The 23,794-nt window shown below is 40.6% G+C and overlaps 1 protein-coding gene across 3 annotated transcripts in view; it reads left to right on the top strand.

Annotated features, from left to right (window-relative positions):
- LOC126191580 (zinc finger protein 239-like) overlaps positions 1 to 23,794 on the top strand; it is a 319,091-nt gene that overhangs the window by 274,435 nt on the left and 20,862 nt on the right. For all 3 annotated transcript variants that reach the window (XM_049932511.1, XM_049932513.1, XM_049932512.1), the window contains exon 8: positions 16,761 to 16,832. In XM_049932511.1, the coding sequence (XP_049788468.1) occupies positions 16,761 to 16,832 (72 nt within the window). The remainder of the gene's footprint in view (positions 1 to 16,760; positions 16,833 to 23,794) is intronic.

Genomic DNA, 23,794 nt, shown 5'->3' with positions numbered 1-23,794 from the left:
CGGTTCAATCCCGCGTCCGGCCATCCTGATTTAGGTTTTCCGTGATTTCCCTAAATCACTCCAGGCCAATGCCGGGATGGTTCCTCTGAAAGGGCACGGCCGACTTCCTTCCCCATCCTTTCCTAATCCGATGAGACCGATGACCACGCTGTCTGGTCTCCTTCCCCAAACCAACCAACCAACCAACCCTAAGTTCCACTTGCCAGTGTTTGAGACAAGCACTTTGATTCACTTACCTTTGTGCTTATTGTGTTGACGTTTACTTCTTCTGCTGCCGACTGTTCATTATTGTATCTGTTGACAAACGTAACTATGGGATTTACCAATTGAACATCAAAGTTGTGAGTAACTTCAGTTTTACACCTATTAGTACTTCCCCTGATTATTACAAATAATTGGTTATTTACAGTGAAATGATATTGGCCTTTTCCTATATCAATTTGTACTTGGTATGTCCTAAAGGTATCCAAATCGATTAAACAATCAACTATTAATTTCTCTACTATGTGTAGGTATACACCCATGTTTCATCAGTTCTTGAAAGAATCCCTGTGACATCAAATTAGTTGTTGCACCTGTGTCAAGCACAGTGGGTACATCAGTGTCAAATATTTTGTCTTTAATAGCAGCTTTTACCTTGGCCTCTGTCAAGTTTTTCTGTGTACCCTCATAATCTTGATACAGATCATCTTTCACATCACTTCCATGATTGTATCTGATAAAGCAAGTGTCAATCAAGCTTGGCCCCCACTCTCCTCCAAGGTCACTGAACGGGGGCCTCCCGTGACCATTTTAAGTTTTCCGGCATTGGGGTGACATCATTCTCCGAGTTAGGCGTAACTTCCACTATGTGGACTGTTGGTGTTTGATTATGCCAATTAGTGTCCTGAGAGGCTCTCAATTGAAATTCTCTTTGCCTCTGCGCATTATTCGGCATATGTGTGTTACTTTGCTGGCTGAATTCCTCTGTCTGTGGGTTATTCGGTTGTCTGGTATTGTTTTACATTTGTCAAGTGATTGGCTGATTATTGCCAGTAGCTTGTGTCTGTAAATATTGTACAGGCTGGCCATACACTACTTGCCCGTTGCAGGTGTTTTTAGTAAATTTTTGCCCATTTCTTTTATATCCATCTTTGAATTTATGGCTTTCCCCATTGCCGTTTTGATAACCATTAGGTCTGTGTGGGGTAAGGTTGCCATCCGTGTTGTACTACAGATCCATTGTTTACTTGTTGGGCCATAAATCTTGGGGGTGCTGTCGGTATATTAACAGGCTTGGGTTGTACTGGTCTCTCTTCGTATATCAAATCTATTGCGTCCAGTACAGATAGAAAGTGTCGTGCTCCGGAATGCTAATGAGTTTTTCCCTAATGTGGTCAGGAAGATGGCTCTTTAAAATTTTGGCACATCTACTTGAGATACCAGGTTCGTAGATATCTGGTTTTATTCAAATATTTTTCAAAATAGTCCCTTAAGCTTCCGTACTTGCTATTGAACGGAGCTGGGTTGGATACTTCATGTCTGAGCCTCTCTTGTATGGCCTCAGACCAATATTTATCCAGAAAGGCTCTCTCGAACTGTTCTTAGCAGTGGCAATGTTCTGCCATATCCTTAGTCCATAGTAGAACGTCACCCTGTGGGTATCTAACAACAAATATGATTTTCTGGGCTTCAGTGCAGGTATGAAGTAAAACATTTCAAAATGCCCTGATAAAGACCATGGAGTGTGTTCTTTTCCCTTCAGAGGTAAATGCTGGAAACTGTCAATGCCTAAGAAACCCTCATCTGCAAGAAATCTTGACAAACATGCCGTGCTATCAGTGGCAGGCTTATGGCAACTGTGTTTGCTTATGAGATGATAAGCTATTAATATTATATGTTGCATAACTGTGGAGGTAAGGTTTCCAGAAAGAAAAGGAGGAGGATGAAATAAAAGTGATCTGAAAGTGTTATGTAAAATGATAGATGTTTTATTAATTTTATTGTTATTAGTATTTATTTGTTTTATATTTTTTACCAATTCCCTACTCTGTGTTTATCTACATCTATATACGTATTCCACAAACTACCGTGCTATGCCCAGTAGAGGGTACTGTGTACTACTGCTAGTTTTTCTCTTTCCTGTTCCACTCGCAAATGGAGTGAGAGGAAAATGACTGTATATGCCTCCTGAATAGTGGCAGAATAGGGTCGGGGGGAAAAGGGGGGGGGGGCTAAAGTATAATATATAATGGAAACTGATTAATAATTGCTGCTTGAATAATTAAAAAAAAATTAGTAGGAATAATTGAAAGAAATTGGAAGGTACAAATATCCTGAATGAACTTTATCTGGCACTCAGACCTTCAATATTCAATACATTTAAGATTAACATTCATCATTTAAATTTATGTAATTCTCATTATTGCCATTGTGCTTCGAGCTGGTTATTATGATACTGTCACTGGATTGCCCCTCGTCTGCTCATGCAAATTCCTCTTGTCTGCTTTGATCCTCTTGACGCAGGATTCTTGATGCAGGCGAAATGATGAACAGATGGGGTTATAAGTTTTATAACACTTCTTTAATGTACAGTTAGAATACACATTTTTGAACAATATTAAAATGTCGGAATTCGTCACACGTCTGCCCACTACCACTTATAGAGACAAACAGGTGAAGATACAGAAATTAATCAATTGAAGATCATATCTCTACTTGTTTTGTTTGTATCCCAACATTATCGCTGGTACAAAATAACTTATTATTATATATATATATATGTAAAAGGAAAAATAATGATAATAATATGATCCATTACACTCCACAAGAGTCCTAATGTCTCATATCATGTCTTCATAGTCCTTACGCAAATTGCATGTTGGTAGCAGTAAAATCATTCTGCAGTCAGCTGAAAATGCTGGTTCTGTAAATTTTCTGAATAGGGTCTCATGAAAAGAACATTGTTTTCCCTCCAGGGATTCAAATTTAGGTTCACAAAGAACTTCTGTAATATTCGCATGTTGATTGAACCTACAAGTAACAAATCTAGTGGTGTGCCTCTGAATTGCTTCTGTTTCTACCTTTAATGTAACCTGGTGCATGTCCAAAACACTCAAGCAGTATTCAGGAATGGGTTGCACTGGTGCTGCATATGTGGTCTCCTTCATAGATGAGCTACACTTTCCTAGAATGCTTCCAATAAACTGAAGTTGACCATTCACCTTCCCTACCACTGAACTTAAGTAATTGTTCCATTTCATGTCACTTCGCAATTTTATGCATGGATATTTAATTAACATAACTATGTCAATCAGCACACCACTAACATTGTATATGAGCATTACAGGATTGTTTCTCTACTCATCTGCATTAACTTACATTATTCTACATTTAGAGCTAGCTGCTGTTCATCACACTAACTAAAAATTCTAAGTCATCCTGTCTCCTCCTACAGTCATTCAGTGATGACACTTTCCTATACATTATGAGCAGTCAATAACAAATTACACTTCACCCTATCTGTCGGATCATTTATATGTACAGAGAACAATAGTGGTCATACCACACTTCCCTGGGGCACTCCTGATGATACCCTTTTCTCTGATGAACACTCACCACTGAATACGACATACTGGATTCTGTTACTCATGAAATCTTTGAGCCATTCGCATATCTGAGATACTATTCTGTAGGCTTCGGTGTTTGTTAACAGTCTGAATTGGGGCACCATATCAAATAATTCCCAGAAATCTATTGGTATTGTGGGGAATATCTTTATTGTCTTGCCTTAGGTCCTGGTAGTGCTCTGCAAGGTATTTAGAATGACACCCAAAATCTGCCTGATGCCCTTGAACCCTGATTTTCAGATTACTGTATGATAAAAGGGCAAGCTGACTTTCGCACAAATGGTGTTTCCTAAGTCTGTGCTGATTTGTGGATAGAAGATTTTCTGTCTCAAGGAAATTTGTTATATTCAGACTTAGGATCTGCTCAAGAATTCTGAAAAGACCTATGTTATGGATACTGGTCTGTAATTCTGCAGATCTGCTATCTTATCCTTTTTACGCACTAGTCAGTTGCTTGGGGCTTTTTGCAGAGCTAAGTAATACTTCACTTTTAACTATCTTTGTGAACAAGTTCATTGTACTTATCTTGGGAAATTGATTGCACAATTTTATTTCTTTGTAGAAAATGCTGGTTTGAGTTTTAAGTTTGTTTTTTGTTGGTAATGTAAATTCACTCTGTTCCATGGTCATAGACAGGGCTGTTTGTGCAGTAATTGTTTATGTTTGTTTCTGTTTGCACAGCTGATTGATAAATATACTCACATGAAGTAGTTGAAATCTCCAGTGTTGTGAACAAATCCTTACAGTGAGCTCGACTAATATTTTTGACTTTTACTCTGATGGTCCTTTTCTGTAGTTTGAAAACTGTGTTCATATTTTGTGTATTTTTTCTCTCCCAAAAAAAAATTCCAAAACCAAGAACTGAGTGTACATATGAATAGTATATAATGAAAAACTGCTGTTACACACTGATGACAGAACTCAATGGGCATAACACGCTGATGAAATTGTGTTTGAAAGTTTCTTTGTGTCTTCACACCACTTTAACTCAGGACCAATATTCATTCCTAGAAATTTAGTGTTTTTTGCAGTTCTGTAGAGGTGCTATCTACATTTTCCGTCTCCAAACTCAAATTCATTGAATTTGTTTTCTTTACTTTCAATCTGACTTTAGAGCATAGTATCTGACTGTAAAATTCCTCAAGGGTTCCATTTAGTTTCTCTTAAAGGAGCTTGCTTATTTTCTCAATGACTAAAATACTGCTCTCGTTGTAACCGCAACTGGAACGGTAGCGGGGTTGCTGAGAATGAAGCGCATTGGGACCAAACGGGAGAGGCCCATGAACAAACAAATGAACAGGAAAGGACAGACATGAACAACGATGGACGATCAAGCAAGACGTTATGAACAACAACATGCAAGAAGCAACAGGGTCACAAGTTATAACCTCATGAATCCACAATGTCTACTCGTACGTGGAAACAAAGTACAGTAAACACGCTGTCTGTAGCTGAGATGTCGATAGATTCACGCGAATATCAGACTGCCTCACTGAGCGAGAGGCAGGCGCTTAAACACAGGATAGGGTACGTCGCTATTGGCTGCTGGGACCACATGCTCCACCGTGGTGCCCTCACATTATATGTGGGCTAGGAACATGCGCAGCCACTGCTGTCTGGTGCGTATTTGAAACCAGTGGCACTCGGTACCAGAGCTCTCATCAGCAAAGAGAATTTTTGCTATTGTGAAAGTCCGCAATGTGGAAAGGATAGATTGCTACTAACCATATTGAGGTGGTGTTGAGTCACAGACAGGAAAAAAAAGGATGCTAGGAGTATTCAGCTTTCAGACTGCATCCTTCATCAAAACTAGAAAACACACACACTTTCAAGCACAGCTCATGCACACATGGCCACTGGTGTCCCTAGGTACAAAGGCCCAACTGCTGTTCCGTGTGAGGTAAGCAACAATGTAGCTGGGGTAGGTGGGAGTTAGAGATGCTAGTGCTGCCTGTGGGAGCATGCAGGGGCGTCATGGAAACAGGAAAGGACTGCTAGTTGCAGCATCACGAGGCTGCGCTGTTGGAGAGGGAGGGAGGAGTAAGGGGGAAATGGGAGAGGAGAGAAACAGAGAAGGGAAAGACTATGTGTGTGCATTGGTGGTACTGAAGCATATGTATCACTGGAGTGGGTGCAGGGAAAGGGATAGACCAGTGGAAGATTGTGACTAGGGAAGGTTGACGTCAGGGGGGGTTACAGGAATAAAGGATATGTTGCAGGGAGAATTTCAGCCTGTGTATTTCAGAATAGCTGTTGTTTGTGGAAAGAATCTAGATGTTATATGCCATGAAACAGTAATTTAAATGAAACAAGATAAGAAATATTGTGCTATGAAATGAGAAATATTTTCTCCACTACCCTACCTACTTCTTCCACAGTGATATTCTGCCTCCCTCCCAACCCACACAATATCCTTGTCTATCTGTACTCCATCACCACTCCCAGCACTTCACCTATGGGTCATATCCCTGCAATATACCTAGATGCAAGACTTGTGTGTTACATCCTCCCACGGTCACCATCAATTTGTAATTGTGAACTGCTGCTTCTTGATTTAATGTTCAGACTAACCTTGTCATTCTTATTATTGAGGACTTCCTCTCCATCGCAACTGTATCTGGAAATCTTGAAACTCTTTATCCACTTTCAAATTTCTACCGATCAGAAAGCACTTCATATTAAATTTGACTGTATTGCTCCTTCAACTACTGTGAGGTAATGCTTAATGAGAATATGAATTCATACATGAACATTGACATTACACACACTGTGTATAGCATTGGTATATGACAGTACAGTTCCAATGATTTGAATCCCACGTATTTCCTTCCATGACATTCAACATGTGTGTGTATGTATGTATGTATGTATGTATGTATGTATGTATGTATTAAATCAGGGACCTATAAATGATGGAGAGGCTTCGTCCTGCAGTAGCCCTCAGTGGTTCACAATCCACAACAGGCCACAGCAGTCCACCCAGCCACTGCCACCCCACACTGAACCCAGGGTTATTGTGTAGTTTGGCCCCCAGTGAAGCCCCCCAAGAACATCTCATACCAGACGAGTGTAACCCCAAAAGTTTGTGTGGTAGAGTATTTATGGTGTATGCGTATGTGGAAATGGTGTTTGTGCAGTAATCTCTGACACAGTGTAACAGGTGGAATAAGGGTAACCAAACCGCATTCGCTGAGGCAGATGGTAAACTGCCTTAAAAACCACAGGGTGGCCAGCACACCGGACCTAGACACTAATCTGCCGGGCGGATTTGTGCTGGGGACTGGCATGCCTTCCCACTCGGGAAGCAGTGCGTTAGACCACGCGGTTAGCTGGGCAGCCTTCTGTGACCTTACGCTCATTGCCACAGGAGTCATTACTCTCAGTGGCATGCCTCACACCTCCAAGCCAGCACACTATAGCATGGAATAAACCGCCAGACCGACAGGTAGCGCATAGCATAGTAAGCTGCTCTCATCATCCCACCCAGCAGATTCGCAGCGTCGGTCCACGCCTATGTACTTGCACAGACAGTCATAAACTTTCTCACAATATGCTGTTCTAGAGTGATAAACTAATAACAAAAAGAAAGACAAATACTTACACTGTGATGACTATCATTCATCAGTTCATTAGACATTGCGCAACATATCACTCGAGTGAAATGTTATGCTACAACTATCATAAATTTTTTTTGAAATTGTAATAAACAATTGCAGATCAGTTATCTAGGCAACCATTATAAATGTAGGATATGTGTACATGAACATTTCTGCTTCAAATGATCTTTTGATGTGAAAATTTGCTCATTACAGTGATAGTTGCTCAAACTTTCTTGTGTGATAAAAGATTGTCAGACTTGAATCACTAATAGGTTCAGTACTAATAATGTATAAACAGTGGTTGAACCCACAACAGATAGATCATGTGTGTACATTTTTGTATACATTATTTGTTTTGCCTGTCACAACATCGTATCACTTTAGGCACATGTGCATCTTTAACTGTACAAAATTTGCATGATGAATTAGCTTTGTGTAATGTTATAAATCGGTGTAGCATGGAAACACATTTGAATAGGACATTGATTCAGCTGCCATTGTGAAGAGCTTATGGAGCACTGGTAGGACCCAAAGTGGGACAATAAAACTTTTCGACAATATATACCTACATTTCTGAAAAGCATTTGATATGGTGCTCCACTGTACACTGGTAGCAAAGAACCAAACATACGGAATAAGAGTCCCAGATTACTTCTTAAGTAATAGAACCTAGTAAGTTGTCCTTGATGAGTGTACATCAGAGGCAAGGATATCATCTGGAGTGACCCAGGAAAGTTTGATGAGACTGCTCTTGTTTTCTGTATACATAAATGATCTGATGGATAGGACAAGCAACAATCTGTGATTATTTCATGCTGATGCTGTTGTGTACGAGAAAGTATCATCATTGAGTAATTATCAGTGACACACAATATGACCACCAAAAGGTTTTTTCATTTAGTGTAAAGAATGGCACCTGTCTCTAAATGTAGAAAACTGTAAGTTAATGATGATGAGTGCCAATGCCAAAAACAATCCAGTAATGTTTAAATACAATATTATGGAGTACTGCTTGATGCAGTAGTAGGGAAGGCAAATGGTTGACTTCTGTTTGTTTAGAGAATTTTGGGAAAGTGTAGTGTATGTATAAAGGAGACCACAAATAGAACACTAGTGTGACCCATTCTTGATTAATGCTCTATTGTACTGGTATATTTGTTACCGGGCAGGCCCACATGTGGCTAAGGTTGATTCGACTGCGCTGCAGAAGTTTCACTGGGAAGCCCGTATAATACTCCTGATTGCTCCCCATGCAGTTTCCATATTTTTGGAGCCATTAGGAAAGACAGTCTTGCCCATTGATTTGGTTTGGATACATAGTTACACAACTAGGTACAATTATGGTTTCCTATGCAACAGCAAATATTTTTTCACAAAGGCATTGACTATCTTGTCTCACAGCGGGATAGATGCATTAACAGTTATGCCAGTTACTTTTGATGTAATAAACAATTTACTTACTTTTTTCCATCTATCTCATTTTCATTTGTTTATGACCTTGCTGCTTTCACATATGGTCCTACTTCTGATGGGAAATGATTAGTGTGTGATAGGACTTTAGCAGGGAAGTGCTGGGTGAATGTATTGGGCAGTAGGGACACTGGGACTTCTATAGGCATATGATATCAGTGGCAATGGTTTGGGAGTGGGAAAGCATAGAGGTGGATCAGGATGTCATGTAGGTTAATTGGGCAATGGAATACCACTTTAGGCGAAGTGTAAAGGATCTTGTGTGACATGTCTCTCATTTCCAAGAGGAGGTATTGAGGTTCTGAAGGAATGAGAATAGGGTGTCTTGACGTAGAATCCAGATCATGTAGATATCATCAGTGAACCTGAACCGGACAAGGGGTTTGGGGCTTTGGGAGGCTAGGAAGATTTCCTTTAGGTGGCCTTTAAAAAGGTAAGCATAGGAGGATGCTACACCTCTCGGAATATCCTTTAGACTTTGAATGCCCTATATCATTTCTAATACACCTTACCAACTTGGTCATGACATACAACTACTTGTCCTTCAAGGGGAGTGTGTATTGCTTATCAGATCTGCAGCATCCACATGGCACTCTCCTATTGCGATCTTCTTATGGGCCATCTTGAGGAAACCCTCCTAGCCTCCTAAAATGTCAAACACCTTGTCTGGTTCAGCTTCATTGATAATGTTTTCATGGTCTGGTCTCAGCACCAACGTTCCACATTTCTGGACATTATCTGCCCTGTCTCTGATGACTTCATCCACACCTTTGTCCACATTACATCCACTAACCACAAATGGCAGTTACATTTTCACAGCAGTCATCCTATCCAGACCAAAAAGTTACTTCCTTACAACCTTGACACTTGTGAATGCCATCTCTGCAGTGAGGAAAACACCCTTGCCCAGTATGCTGAATGCCTAATGAGTCCTCATGAGACATGATATCACAGACAGACACCACCCCCACCCCCCAAATCTAGTCTGCAAACAGATTTCACATGCCATTTTCTCACACATCCCTAATCCTTCCACCACCACCAAGAATCAGTTGCAAAGGAGCACCAACCCCATCACCCATTATCACCTTTGACTGTAACACCTGAACCATATCATTCACTGTGGCTTTGATTATCTACCACCATGACCAAAAATGAGGGGCATCCTACCCAAGATCCCTCCCACCTCCTCTACAGTGATATTACATCACCCACGCAACCTGATCCATCCCTATGCCACTCCCACTCCCAACCCCTTGCCACAGGAATCACATCCCTATGGAAGATCCAGGTATTTGGCCTGTTCAACCCACCCACCCAGCATTTCCTGCTACAGTCCTGTCACAGGGTAATCCTGTCCCATGAGAGGCAGGCATGCAGTCATGTCATATACCAACTGTGCTGCAGTCATTTCACTGCTTTTTATGTCAGTGTGAGAACCAACCAGCTGTCGTCCAGAATGAATGGCTACTGCCAAACTACGGCCATAAACAAAGTTGAACACCTGATGGCATATCATGCAGCTGAGTACAACATTCTCAATTTCAGTGGTTGCTTCACAATCCAGGCCATCTGGATCCTTGCCTTCTGTAGTATCCTAGTCGCCACTGCAGAGTCTTGTACCACAAGGAAGCAAGGGAGAGGATGTTATGGGTGGCCGGTATCCTCCTTTTACAAAACAAATGCACACATGTATTAATACAGTTCTTTATTTATATGAACATTTACTTAACTTGGATAGAGTACACGTGTTGTGGTATGAGCTCATCAGTAATAGTCCTCTTGCAGACAATAATGGTAATCCTGCTACAGTCACTAATCTGGATGCTATGTACTGTTGTAACCTGTGATGTGAACTAAACCCGCTCTGCAAATATACTGACAAACACCAAACTGGCCCTCTGGTCAGTGGCAGTGGCCTCAATACATACTGTCAAAAGGGTGTTAGCGGTGTGTTCCTTGTCAGTGTGTCTCTGACTTCTCTCATGATAGGCACGCTTGATTCAGCACCTACTACCGATCTTCACGCTTCATCTTTGCTGACCAGTGTGCTGGTGACAGCTTACACCAGCACATCCCTCCCCCTCCCAAAATGCCTTACAGTTGTTATGTAGGGAGGACGCGAACAACAATGGGAGGGAGGCAGGATGCTGGACATAGAGATGAGGATGGTGTACTCCTGACCATACCCCACCGTCTGGCTTGCAAGGCAACAGGAACATCCTCCAGAAAACTACTGCCAGGGCACACATCCAGGCCTAGGAGCATGTCCTGGGGTGATAACAGTAACAGTGATGATGGGTCCATGTCCATTGGGTTGGAAAGCAAGGGTGCGTTGTCCATCCGCTCCTCCTGGAGTGCCCTGGTGGCACCAGCAGGCAGCTGCGAAGGCCGTGTGGGCTCGTGAGGCCATGAATCTGAGGGAAGAAAAGCACTAGAATCGTGGGGCAAATGACACGCACAAATTTGGTTCTGGTGGCAGCGCTGGTAACCATTGGGACCTGCAGTCAAGTACATAAAAGAATCAATGCGTTCATTGATCATGCCTCCTTCCCAGCACCCACAATTGCCATAAACCCCGAAAAGAACAAGATCAAATGGTGCAAAGCGACACTTGCAAACCATTGGATGCGCCAGATTCGGTGGATGTAGCCAGTATAGCAGCATCAGATGGCGGCGGCCATGCAGAAGTTCTGCCAGTGATGGTCTGTCTCATGGATGGGAGCAATAGGGGTGAGAAAGAGTTGCAGTGCTTGTTCCTGTGCATGTGTGGTGTGAAGCTTGGCCATCTGTTGTTTAAAAGTGCATATGAAGCATTCCGCTTCTCCGTGGTCTGGGGGTGAAATGAGCACTTATTAGATGACAGATGTCATTTCATTCACAAAACTGTTCAAAATCACGTGAAGTTAACTGTGGTCCATTGTCCAACACAAGTACTTCTGGCAAATCTTCGATGCAAAATATGGAGAACAACACTAGAATGTTGCTACGTGATGTGGTAGAAGCCATAGACATCGCAAATAGAAACTTGCTAAAAGGGTGTACCACAATGAGCCAATGAGTGTTCCAAAATGGTGCTGCAAAGTCTATGTCTACTTGTTACCATGAGGATTGAGTCTTAGGCCAAGCTGAGAATGTCTGTGGTGGAGTGGATTGGTTTTCTGCGCATGTGCAACACTGTGATGTCATCTGTTCAGTATGGGCATCCATGCCGTGCCAAATACAGTGCCGTCACACTAACTTTTTAATGTGAAGAATTCCCCAATGCCCCTGGTGGAGCAAGTGCAACGCAGCCTATTGCAACACTTTAGGAATAAGTACATGCAATTGTGCACTGTAATTTTGAACTACAATCACACCATGTTGAACTGAAAGGTTATGCCAACATCAAAATATCGGTGCACAGCTGGGTTCTGGATATTGCTCAATAAACGAGGTCAAGACGTGCAAATACAATGCAACAAAATGGCCTGTGCAATTTTTCTGTAGTGCAAGGGGAAAGATTCAAGCAATTCAGAGTCCTGTGCATTTGCTTGGCAACAAGATGCTGCAGATGCATCAAAATCAGAGTCTGGCCCAGTTGGAAGGCGAGATAGGGTGTCTGCATTGCCATGCTTTGCTGTGGGTCTGTACACAATTTCGTACTGATACTGTCAAAGCAACAAAGCCCAACATTACAATATTTGGCAGTTTGTGTAGGAACTGGCTTTGACAGATGAAACAAGGACTGTAAAGGCTTGTGATCTGTCACTAAAAAGAACTTGCCACCATACAAAAAGTGATGGAATTTGGTCACACCATACACAATAGCGAGAGCCTCTTTTCCTATCTCAGAATAATTGCACTGAGTTTGAGTGAGCAGCTTTGAGGCAAAAGCAATAGGTTCCCAGAATGAAAAGCACCGGTACTGGTACTGGCAGAAGTAAAGCTGTGAGGACGGGGCGTAAGCCGTGCTTGGATAGCTCAGATGGTAGAGCACTTACCTGCGAAAGGCAGAGGTCCCGAGTTTGAGTCTCAGTCTGGAACACAGTTTTAATCTGCCAGGAAGTTTCAGCAATAGGCCTGTCTTATGCACCAATTCTGTGCAAAAGCACAGCACCAAATCCATGGGAAGAAGTGTTGAGTTGTAAAACTGCTGGCATGGTAGGGTCAAAATACACTAAACATCTGTCACCAAGCAAAGACTTTGTGATCCTGAAGTCCATCCTGACAATCTTTAGTCCACACAAAGTATTCATTTTTGTGATGCAAGTGATGCAGTGGAGCCATGATCTGAGCGGCATTTGGTATGAACCGAATGTAATATGTCATCTTGCCTAGTACTGACTGCAGTTCAGACACATTACGAAGAACAGGCAGGTCACAGATTACAAGCAAATGAGATTGGAGGGAGTACACACCCTGACTATTTATCACATGACCTAAGTATTCTAGTTCAGTTTGAAAAAAGTCACATCTTACAAGATGACACCTGAGTCCTGCTTCTGACAGCATTGAAAAAAAGAGTGCACAAATTGGCAATGTGTTCCTCTGCTGTACAACCTGACATGACAATATTGTCAAGATAGTTTGAACAAAATGGCACCTTGTAGTCAGCTGTTCCAAGTAATGTTGGAAAATGGCAGGTGAGGAAGCACTGCCAAAGGGCAAACGCAAATACTTGAACAGTCCTAAGTATGTATTAACAACAAACACTTTCTGTGATTCTTCATCCAATGGAACCTGCAAGTAGGAATCATGCAAACATATCTTAGAAAAGTAACGTCCTATACCAAGCCTGTCCATGAGTGCCTCAAGGCGAGTAACGGATAAGTGTCAACTATGTCTGTGGATTGACCGTAGACTTGAAGTCAACACAAATGCGAACATGATCAGAAAGCTTAGGCAGCAAAACAAGAAGACTTGCCCATTGACTAGCTTGAATGGGAGCAATTACATCATTATCTTGCAGTGCTCTCAATTCACTGGCTACTTTGTCTCTTAAAGCAGTTGGGGCGGGGCGGGCCCGGATAAACTTAGGCTGTTCATTGTCTTTCAGTGCAACATGCACTACAAAGCTATTAGCTTTTCCCATTCCTTCTGAAAATAGTTCAGGAAATTCTTTAAGCCAGCTAGCTACGCTATCATTCGATGCAAAAACCAACACTGAAAGTACATTGTCTTGGTTGCTAAGTCCAAACACATCAAAGGCATCAAAACTGAATATGTTCTCACAGTCTCTTGATTTCAACACAGGAAAGTTCACTGTGCTAGTGTGAGATTTGTAAGTGGCAGGCAAACTACACTGTCCAGGAATTGGAATTTCCTGTGCATTATAAGGTGGTATGGTTAAGCAAAGTTACTGAGGCATCTGTGTCTAACTGAAAGTTCACATGATGGCCTACAATTCGTAATTAGACAAATAGTTTGTTAGAATGTCATTGCACAGCGCTAGAGCAAGAAGGAGGCACAACCTTAATCATACTTTTGTCAAAACCTGTTGTAGGTTTTCCAAACACTCCATTCACTGCATGTGCATGAGCCTGTTTTTCCTGGGAGTGGGCACAATTGGCATTTTTGTGCCATTAGAAACAAACTGCGTGGATATGGCATTTTATTCCACAAGTGTAACACACTGTGTTATGTAATGGGCAATCCTGTCTTTTATGGTGAGGAAAATGTCTAGGCAAGACTTCACTAAATTCACAGTTCTGTTTACATGTCTATGCGGCAGTCTGCGCATCTGTGTACGCACTCGTTGTTGTGGCTGCTTGGGGTGGTCGCGAACAAGGGGCGACTTGATCCATCAAGTCAGGGCCTGGTCAAACTTATCAGCCGCTATGGCACCCGAATCATATTGCTCTAAGTTTTGCAATACTTGGGGAAGTGATGGTTTGGAGTACTTTACGATCTGTTCTCATATTCTATTTCTGGAACATTGAATGTTATTGCATCGTGGATCATTAAATCACTGTAAAAGTTGCCACAACTGCACTTAAATTTACACTTCCAAGTCATGCCCATTAATTCTGTATAACACTGGTGGTATGTCTGTTCTGGCTTTTTCTGCAAGCAAAAGAACTGATATCTAGCTGCAGCTACTTGGATTTGCTGGTCATAGTATTGCTTTAATGCAGCAATTAATTGGTCATAGCTGAGTTCACTGGAGATGCGATTGGGAATAGTTTTTGTATTAACTTGAATACTGTGGATCCAAGAGTCGAAAGGAAGTATTGTAACTTTTACAGTACCTTGGACACAATGTGCTTTGAACTGAATCAGGTATTCAATCCATTCCTCTTCTGTTTCATTAAATTGCCGGAACATTGGTATACTGTTCAGCAACACTTGTTGGGCTGGTAGGTCGGTTGTTGTAGTTTTGCAACAAATGCAGCTTGTGCAGCCAGTAGTTGTTGTATCGTCATCAGTGAGGTAGCAATTTATTGGTTTTGAAACCGAAACACTTGTGTTAGATCCATCAAATTGGCCATCTGTGGCTGAGGCAATGGGGCAGGTGGTGGAGAGGGTGGGGAATTCATTGTCTACACAAATATGTTATAGCAAAAAAAAACAAGCAAAGCCTTTGAAAAGAGAAATTTGATTAGTTCTGCAGCTCCCCACCTGGAATACGTGCAAGAACACAACAACAAATCAACAAATAGAAACACTTGAACACAATTACCACTGCATGCTAAAACACAAGAGAAGCAAGCAAAATCCTGAGCCAAGTTGACCAACTTCAGTTGCTACTGAATTATCCCATCCTCATCATCACTGAAGTATCCTCGTCACCACTGTAGAGTCTTGTACCACAAGGAAGCAAGCCAGAGGATGTTGTTATGGGTGGCTGGTATCCTGATTTTATGACACAAATGCACCCATGTATAAATAGTTCTATATGTACATGAACATTTCCTTAACTTGGATAGAGCCCACGTGTTGTGGTACAAGCTCATCACTAATAGTCCTCTTGCAGACAATATCAGTAGACGTGCAATAGTCGCTAATCTGGACACCATATACTGTCATAACCTGTGATGTGAGCTGAGCCTGCTTTGCAAATATACTGACAGATGCCAAACTGGAAGAGTGAGTCAAGTCAGTGAGTGAGGCCCTTCGGTCAGTGGCGTGGCCTAAATACATGCTGTTGAAAGGGTGTTGGTGGCGTGTTGCTTGTCAGTGTGTCTCTGGCCTCTTTCACGATAGGGACTCGTGATCTAGCACTTACTATTGATATTGCCCTTCATCTTTGCTGACCGGTGTGGTGGCAACAGCTTACTCAAGCGCACCTTCACCTCCAGCTTTTCTGAACTATTCAGATGAGAGTTATCCTTGCAACACATCCTTCACTCCTTTAACACACCTGGCCTTAGTCACCATTAACCCACTGTACCCACACACTCCACCCAACAGTTTGCTTTTCTTCTGTCCTTGTACCCCCTCCCAGTTCTTGTCTCCACATAAACTTCATTGCTCACCACGCCCCTTTGGCTCTGTTACCTGTGCATCACATGCCTAGCCCATTCACCCTTCCACCCCTTCCTCCTGCATTTCCAGCCTGCAAACCAGCTGCCTCCCTCTGAGCCACTAAACACCCACCCTAAATCCCACTTCCTGTCTCCCACATATCTCTCCCTCTACCCTTGACCTCCAACCCAACACAACCCCCAGCTCAACCCACACCACCTGTTGAAGTGCAGTCCCAGCATTGTTTGTCTAGCTGGAAATTTTAGGGGCACAGGTGTTTGTGGGAGGGGTGGGGGGGGGGGGGGGGTACGCATTTAAAAGTATGATATTCCAAGACCCAGTGACCTTCATGTATAGATTTCTTTTGGTTAAGGCAAATGCTGGGCTGGATCTTTGAAGTGGACACAGATGATTTCTCTCCCCGTCCTTCCCCTCAAACCAAGCTTGCGCCCTGTTGGTTATGACCTAGTCATTGATTGGTCATTAAGTAGTAATGTTTGTGCCGTTCCTGAAAGCTTTTAATGGAAACTAATACGTAAATAAAAACAATAAAAAAACTTGTGTATATCATCAAGAAACCAATTTGATTTTAAGTATTCTTGTTAAATCAGTAATGGCATCAACATTTGTTTTTCAGGAGATTCTCAGCTGGCAACCTCAACAACTCAACCCCAGAAAAAAGATATTACTACGAGGAAGAACGTAGGAGGTAAATTTACATTTCTTGGATTAATGTAAACAGAATGATTATATAAGCCATCAATTAACATAAAATGATTAATATTACTGAAGCATTAGAGTGATCTGATTGACCATGATGTTCAAGGTTGGTACTAGATATGAACGAAAGATTTTGCTCATTCTTTATAGTAACATAAATTTCACAGCAAATTAAGAATTTTTGTGTGTCTTTGCAGAGGAGTTGAAACAGAAAAGACCCACTTGAAAAACAGCTTAAATTAACATCAGGAGAACTGAGTCTCTGTAGCATCCCATGACAAATTATTTCTTCTACACTCCAATATCATTCATGAATCAAAGGCTACTGTTAAAAGGCATTAATCTCACCCTAAGAATAACACTTTACTTTTTAAAAACTGCTACATTACTTGAAGTGCAGAACAGAATTAGAAACAACTTTTAATAAGAACATAGCCTTTCCTGGCATGTGCTGCTAATGAAATCTTCTCAGGCTTCCATCTAGGTGACTGCAGTGGAGTTCTGCAACATTTTGATGAGTGTCCCTCATGTCACCTTCCGGCTAAGTGTTGAGACTGTATGGACACACACACATACACACATGCATGCACGCGTGCGCGCACGCGCGCGCGCGCGCGCGCGCGCACACACACACACACACACACACACACACACACACACACACACACACACACACACACACACCTAATGTATTCCACACAGTGTTGTAAGATACAGTGATGTGTGTGACCAGTATAGTGAAGGCAACACTCGTAAGTGGTGCTTTATAAACTAGGTATTTGCAGTTTGTCATTTATATAGGCAAACATATCTTTCATTTTTGTCATGGTTGAAAGATGACTGTGATGTTTTTTTTTTTTTTTAAATACAATTTTGGCTGAAGGAGGCCCATTGTAGGGGATAAAGGCAAGATTCTCTTTCTCTTCCTCTGCTTTGTTTGGCTTGCATTATTTTTTTCTTCACTGCACATCTAATCTGTACTTTACTCTACCCATTTTGGTGAAACACTTCTTTAAGGTGTTGCAGCTCTGAAGGAGTCTGTCTTTGTACAAATTGCTTGTTTCCTGAGAGCTAGAATTGTTAGAACAGAGTACCACTATGACTGATGATGATGACAGCTCATTAAACATGGGTATGATGATGTTGACAGCTCATTAAATGTGGGTACGGATCTGTATGGGTGTTCTTTCTGTAGACTGAATGTTCTAAAGTAACATGTGCTTTTGTTTTTATTAGAATATCTGAAACTGGAAGACAACCATCCTATTCTAGATCCATCATGAATGGTATGTTTTGGTGGATGCTGCCTAAAATTTGCAAAGAAGATGTACCAGAGTAGTCAATAGTCAGCACCCTTACACAACCTACTTCAGACGTGCTCTTCTGTGAGTGTCAGTCTCTGTATGGTGCAGGCTTTCATAAAAAATTAGGCTGGTTTCATTGTCTAGGGACTGGGATACATAGTTGCCGCATTACATGCCAAATACTGCTGAGTCTACAGTATACAATATGAATACACACATGAAAGTTTTGTGTAGAGAAACATATAGAAGCATGTGCCTGTGAGCTTAAATTAAATAAAGGCACATTTATAATTGTAACTGTATATAGGTCCCCATCAGGAAATTTTCATCTATTTCTGAAAAATTTGGACTCCTTGTTGTGCTATCTGTCAGACAGGGGGAAGCAAATTATTATTTGTGGGGACTTCAATGTAGATTCTCTGAAAGAGGGTAATAGGAAAAATGACCTTGAAGTATTACTCGGTTCTTTCAATTTGACACCCGTTATTGATTTTCCTACTCGGGTGGTAAAGGATAGCAGCTCACTGATAGATAACTTCTTTGTAGACCAAGATAAGTTTAACCAGATAAATGCTCAGCCTGTTGAGAATGGTCTTTCTGATCATGGTGCACAGCTAGTTACAATATATGACATAGCTCCATTCAGCAATACTAAACAGTCCTCCAAAGTAGTACGTTCAGTCAACGATTTAACAATTGCAAATTTCAGGGAAAGCCTACAGCAGTTAGACTGGGATGAGGTGTACCATGAACCTGATGCCAATATAAAATATAATTTATTTCATGACATTTTTGTAAATGCATTTGAAAACTGCTTCCCCAAGAAAATAGTTAAATATACTCGTAAGAAACCTTGTAACAAACCATGGCTTACTAAGGGTATAAAAATATCTTGTAACCGGAAAAGGGAAATGTATCTGACAGCAAGAAAGAGTAGTGACCCAGAAACTATCAAAAATTATAAAAACTACTGTGTTATATTAAGAAAAGTTATTAAAAAATCCAGGAGTATGTGTATCATGTCTGAAATCAGCAACTCTGATAATAAAATTAAAACAATTTGGAATATTATTAAAAGAGAAACAGGTCAACCAAGAGCAGAGGAAGACAGTATTACCATCAAATTGAATGAAAGCTTTACGAACAAAAAGTCAGAAGTTGAAAACATTTTTAATAATCATTTTCTAAATGTTGTGGATATAGTAGGATCCAGGTGTTCATTAGAAGATGCTAGGCTGTTAATGGAAGAGGCCATACCTATGCAATTTGATACAATTGAAATCTCACCCACTTCTCCCTCTGAAATTAAGAAAATAATAAACTTGCTTAAAAGCAAAAACTCACATGGAATTGATGGCATTTCCAGCAAAATACTAAAAGCTTGTTCTCAACAGATAAGTAAGATTCTCAGCCACCTGTGTAATAGCTCTCTGGAACAGGGCATTTTCCCTGATAGACTGAAATATGCTATTGTTATACCTTTGCATAAAAAGGGGGATAGATCTGATGTCAACAATTACCGTCCAATCTCCCTTCTAACAGCTTTATCCAAAATTTTTGAAAAAGTAATGTATTCAAGAGTAGCTTCACATATCTGTAAAAATGAAGTACTAACAAAATGTCAGTTTGGTTTCCAGAAAGGTTTTTCAACAGAAAATGCCATATATGCTTTCACCAGTCAAATTTTGAATGATCTGAATAACCGAAAACCACCCATTGGGATTTTTTGTGATCTCTCAAAGGCTTTTGATTGTGTAAATCATGAAATTCTGCTAGACAAGCTCAAGTATTGTGGCATGAGTGGGACAGTGCACAAATGGTTTAATTCGTACCTAACTGGAAGAGTGCAGAAAGTTGAAATAAGTAGTTCTCGTAACATGCAAAGATCAGCACATTCCTCAAACTGGGGAACTATCAAGAATGGGGTTCCACAAGGGTCAGTCTTGGGTCCTTTATTGTTCTTATTATATATTAATGACTTGCCATTCTATATTCATGAAGAGGCAAAGTTAGTTCTCTTTGCTGATGATACAAGTATAGTAATCACACCTGAGAAACAAGAATTATCTGATGAAATTGTCAATACTGTCTTTCAGAAAATTACTAAGTGGTTCCTTGTAAACGGACTCTCACTGAATTTTGATAAGACACAGTACATACAGTTCCGTACAGTGAATGGTATGACGCCATTAATAAATATAGACCTTAATCAGAAGCATATAGCTAAGGTAGAATATTCCAAATTTTTAGGTGTGTCCATTGATGAGAGATTAAACTGGAAGAAACACATTGATGATCTGCTGAAACGTTTGAGTTCAGCTACTTATGCAATAAGGGTCATTGCAAATTTTGGTGATAAACATCTTAGTAAATTAGCTTACTACGCCTATTTTCACTCATTGCTTTCATATGGCATCATATTTTGGGGTAATTCATCACTGAGGAATAAAGTATTTATTGCACAAAAGCGTGTAATCAGAATAATAGCTGGAGTCCACCCAAGATCATCCTGCAGACATTTATTTAAGGATCTAGGGATATTCACAGTAGCTTCTCAGTATATATACTCTCTTATGAAATTTGTGATTAACAACCAAACCCAATTCAAAAGTAATAGCAGTGTGCATAACTACAATACTAGGAGAAAGGACGATCTTCACTATTCAAGATTAAATCTAACTTTGGCACAGAAAGGGGTGAATTATACTGGCACTAAAGTCTTCGGTCACTTACCAAATAGTATCAAAAGTCTGACAGATAACCAACAAGTATTTAAGAAGAAATTAAAAGAATTTCTGAATGACAACTCCTTCTACTCCATAGAGGAATTTTTAGATATAAATTAAGAAAAAAAATATTAAAAAAAAAAATAAATAAAAAAAAATAAAAATAAAAAATAAAGAAAAATAAAAAAACACACAAAAGAATAAAGTTGTTATATTAACTTAAGTATGTTGTTAAATTAACCTAATTATGTCATGTATTGGAAAATTCGACTCGTTCCACATCATTACGAAATATCGTATTCATGATCCATGGAACTAGGATTAATCTAATCTAATCTAATCTAATCTAATCTAAAATCAAATGGTCGAAGGTTCCTATCACTTGGCAATTGCGAATTTTGAATGTAACATAGAAATTTATAAATGAAAATTGCAATTACATAAAATCTGCAGGTAATATTTTAATGACTTTAAATGATGAGTACGATAGCAGAAGTACCTATAAGAATGCCGTTTATTACTGCAAAACACTTATTTGAATAACATGGAAATAATAGATTCCTACTTCACATAATTAGTTATGAACAACAACATAGCCCACGAGATATTCACTTCTAAATGCATATTACGTCTTCACTGCAGAAGCCACAGAAATCTCACAAGTGTACAAGTTGGCACTACAAAATATTTTTATCTCCTGTGACCACACGCAAACTGCTCAAAACTCTCCAAGTATTTCCTGCGAGCGTCCGTCACACCTTCCCGTCCCGCTCTCCCCATGTCCTATACGCACTCAATGCTCCTCCCCCACTTCCATACATTCTCTCCATTGACTTCGGTAGCCGCCTACCGTAGTAACGAGCGGTGTGATTGGCTAGAGTGCTCCTGCCATCTCTTCAAGGCAACACACACTCTCAAACGTATTGGAACACACTTAGAATACTGGATTTACATTTAAATAACTTAAAATTAAATAAATTTTCCTATGGACAGACCATAAACACACACTAACGCACATTACAAAAAAAAAAAAAAAAAAAAAAAAAAAAAAAAAAACATATATCAAAGGAATGGAAACAAAAGTAGGCCAATAGCCTAATGTATCTGTGCTTTCTAAAACACAGTAAATATTTGACCAAATTCTTCATGAATGGTATATATCGGATATAAACAAAGACATAGATGAATAAATATATTTATAAGCATGCTGATACCATTTTTTCGTGTAACTGTGGAGTTCTAATGGCCTGCTGCGATCAATATTAATTGGCCACTTTGACCGCCAGTAACTCATGTGCTATTCAAGTTACATGCCTGTAATTCACACCAATTTAGGTTTACACTAATAGCTTTCTAAAGACATGTTGATGGTCAGAATCGGATGAACCGTTTAGATTTTGGAAATTCATTGCTGGGTGTTACTTACAGTCAGATACTAAACTTTAAACTAATAAAGATATTGAAAATCTGATTACACCAACAGATTCATCGTGCAAATAATGGTGATGCGCATGTTTCTTTTTGAGGTATCATGATTCCTCTGGCTGTTATTAATTTCTACATGAACTGTAAAATGTCTGCCATTATGGTTTTAGAAAGTCCGCCATCTTTGGCACTCCGGGCCATCAAATCTCTTTCATTGACACAAAAGCCCATTCCTCGACACAGCGTCAACATGGAATTCCCAGCCCTGTGGTCGGCCTGGACCACATGCTGGGGCTACCCCTCTCACTCTGGCTGATGTTCGGCATCACGCAGTTGCTGACGAGCTCCGGCTCACCGAGTGGCCTGTGCAGCCATGCCAACTCCAAACTTACAAGGGAACATCCCCATCGCACCCCCCTCAGATTTAGTTATAAGTTGGCACAGTGGATAGGCCTTGAAAAACTGAACACAGGTCAATCGAGATAACAGGAAGAAGTTGTGTGGAACTATGAAAAAATAAGCAAAATGTACAAACTGGGTCATCCATGCGTAAGATAGGCAATATTAAGAGCACTGTAAGGCGAGGAGCTCCGTGGTCCCGTGGTTAGCGTGAACAGCTGCGGAACAAGAGGTCCTTGGTTCAAATCTTCCCTCGACCGAAAATTTTAACTTTTTATTTTCAGTTTATGTGAAAAACTCTTATGTTTTCATCACTTTTTTTGGAGTGATTATTACATCCACAAGAAAACCTAAATCGGGCAAGGTAGAAGGAACTTTTCACCCATTCGCCAAGTGTACTAGTTAGGTGGGTCGACAACATATTCCTGTCATGTGACGCACATGCTGTCACCAGTGTCGTATACAAAATATCAGACGTGTTTTCCTGTGGGGGAATCGGTTGACCTATGACCTTGCGATCAAATGTTTTCGGTTCCCATTGGAGGGGCACGTCCTTTCGTCAACTAATCACACGGTTTTTGCGGTGCGGTCGCAAAACACAGACACTAAACTTATTACAGTGAACAGAGACGTCAATGAACGAACGGACAGATCATAACTTTGCGAAAATAAAGAAAGCAAAATTTTCAGTGGAGGGCAGATTTGAACCAAGGACCTCTCGTTCCGCAGCTGTTCACACTAACCACGGGACCACGGCGCTCCTCGCCTCACATTGCCCTTAATATTGCCTATGTTACGCATGGACGACCCAGTTTGTATATTTTGCTTATTTTTTCATAGTTCCACACAACTTCTTCCTGTTTTCTCGATTGATCTGTGTTCAGTTTTTCAAGGCCTATCCATTGTGCCAACTTATAACTAAATCTGAGGGGGGTGCGATGGGGATGTTCCCTTGTTAGAATATTTTCAGGGGTCCACAACTCGACCGTTACCTCACACACTTCCACTTATTAACATTCTGGCTTGCCAGAATGTTCAGAAGTAGTACCCTTCAGTTCGTGCAAGTACATATAAAACAAATTGCAAAGAACAAAATT

This window comes from Schistocerca cancellata, chromosome 6, assembly GCF_023864275.1.
Source record: "Schistocerca cancellata isolate TAMUIC-IGC-003103 chromosome 6, iqSchCanc2.1, whole genome shotgun sequence".
Taxonomy (NCBI): Eukaryota; Metazoa; Arthropoda; class Insecta; order Orthoptera; family Acrididae; genus Schistocerca; species Schistocerca cancellata.
This window is presented reverse-complemented; position numbering and strand designations above follow the sequence as displayed.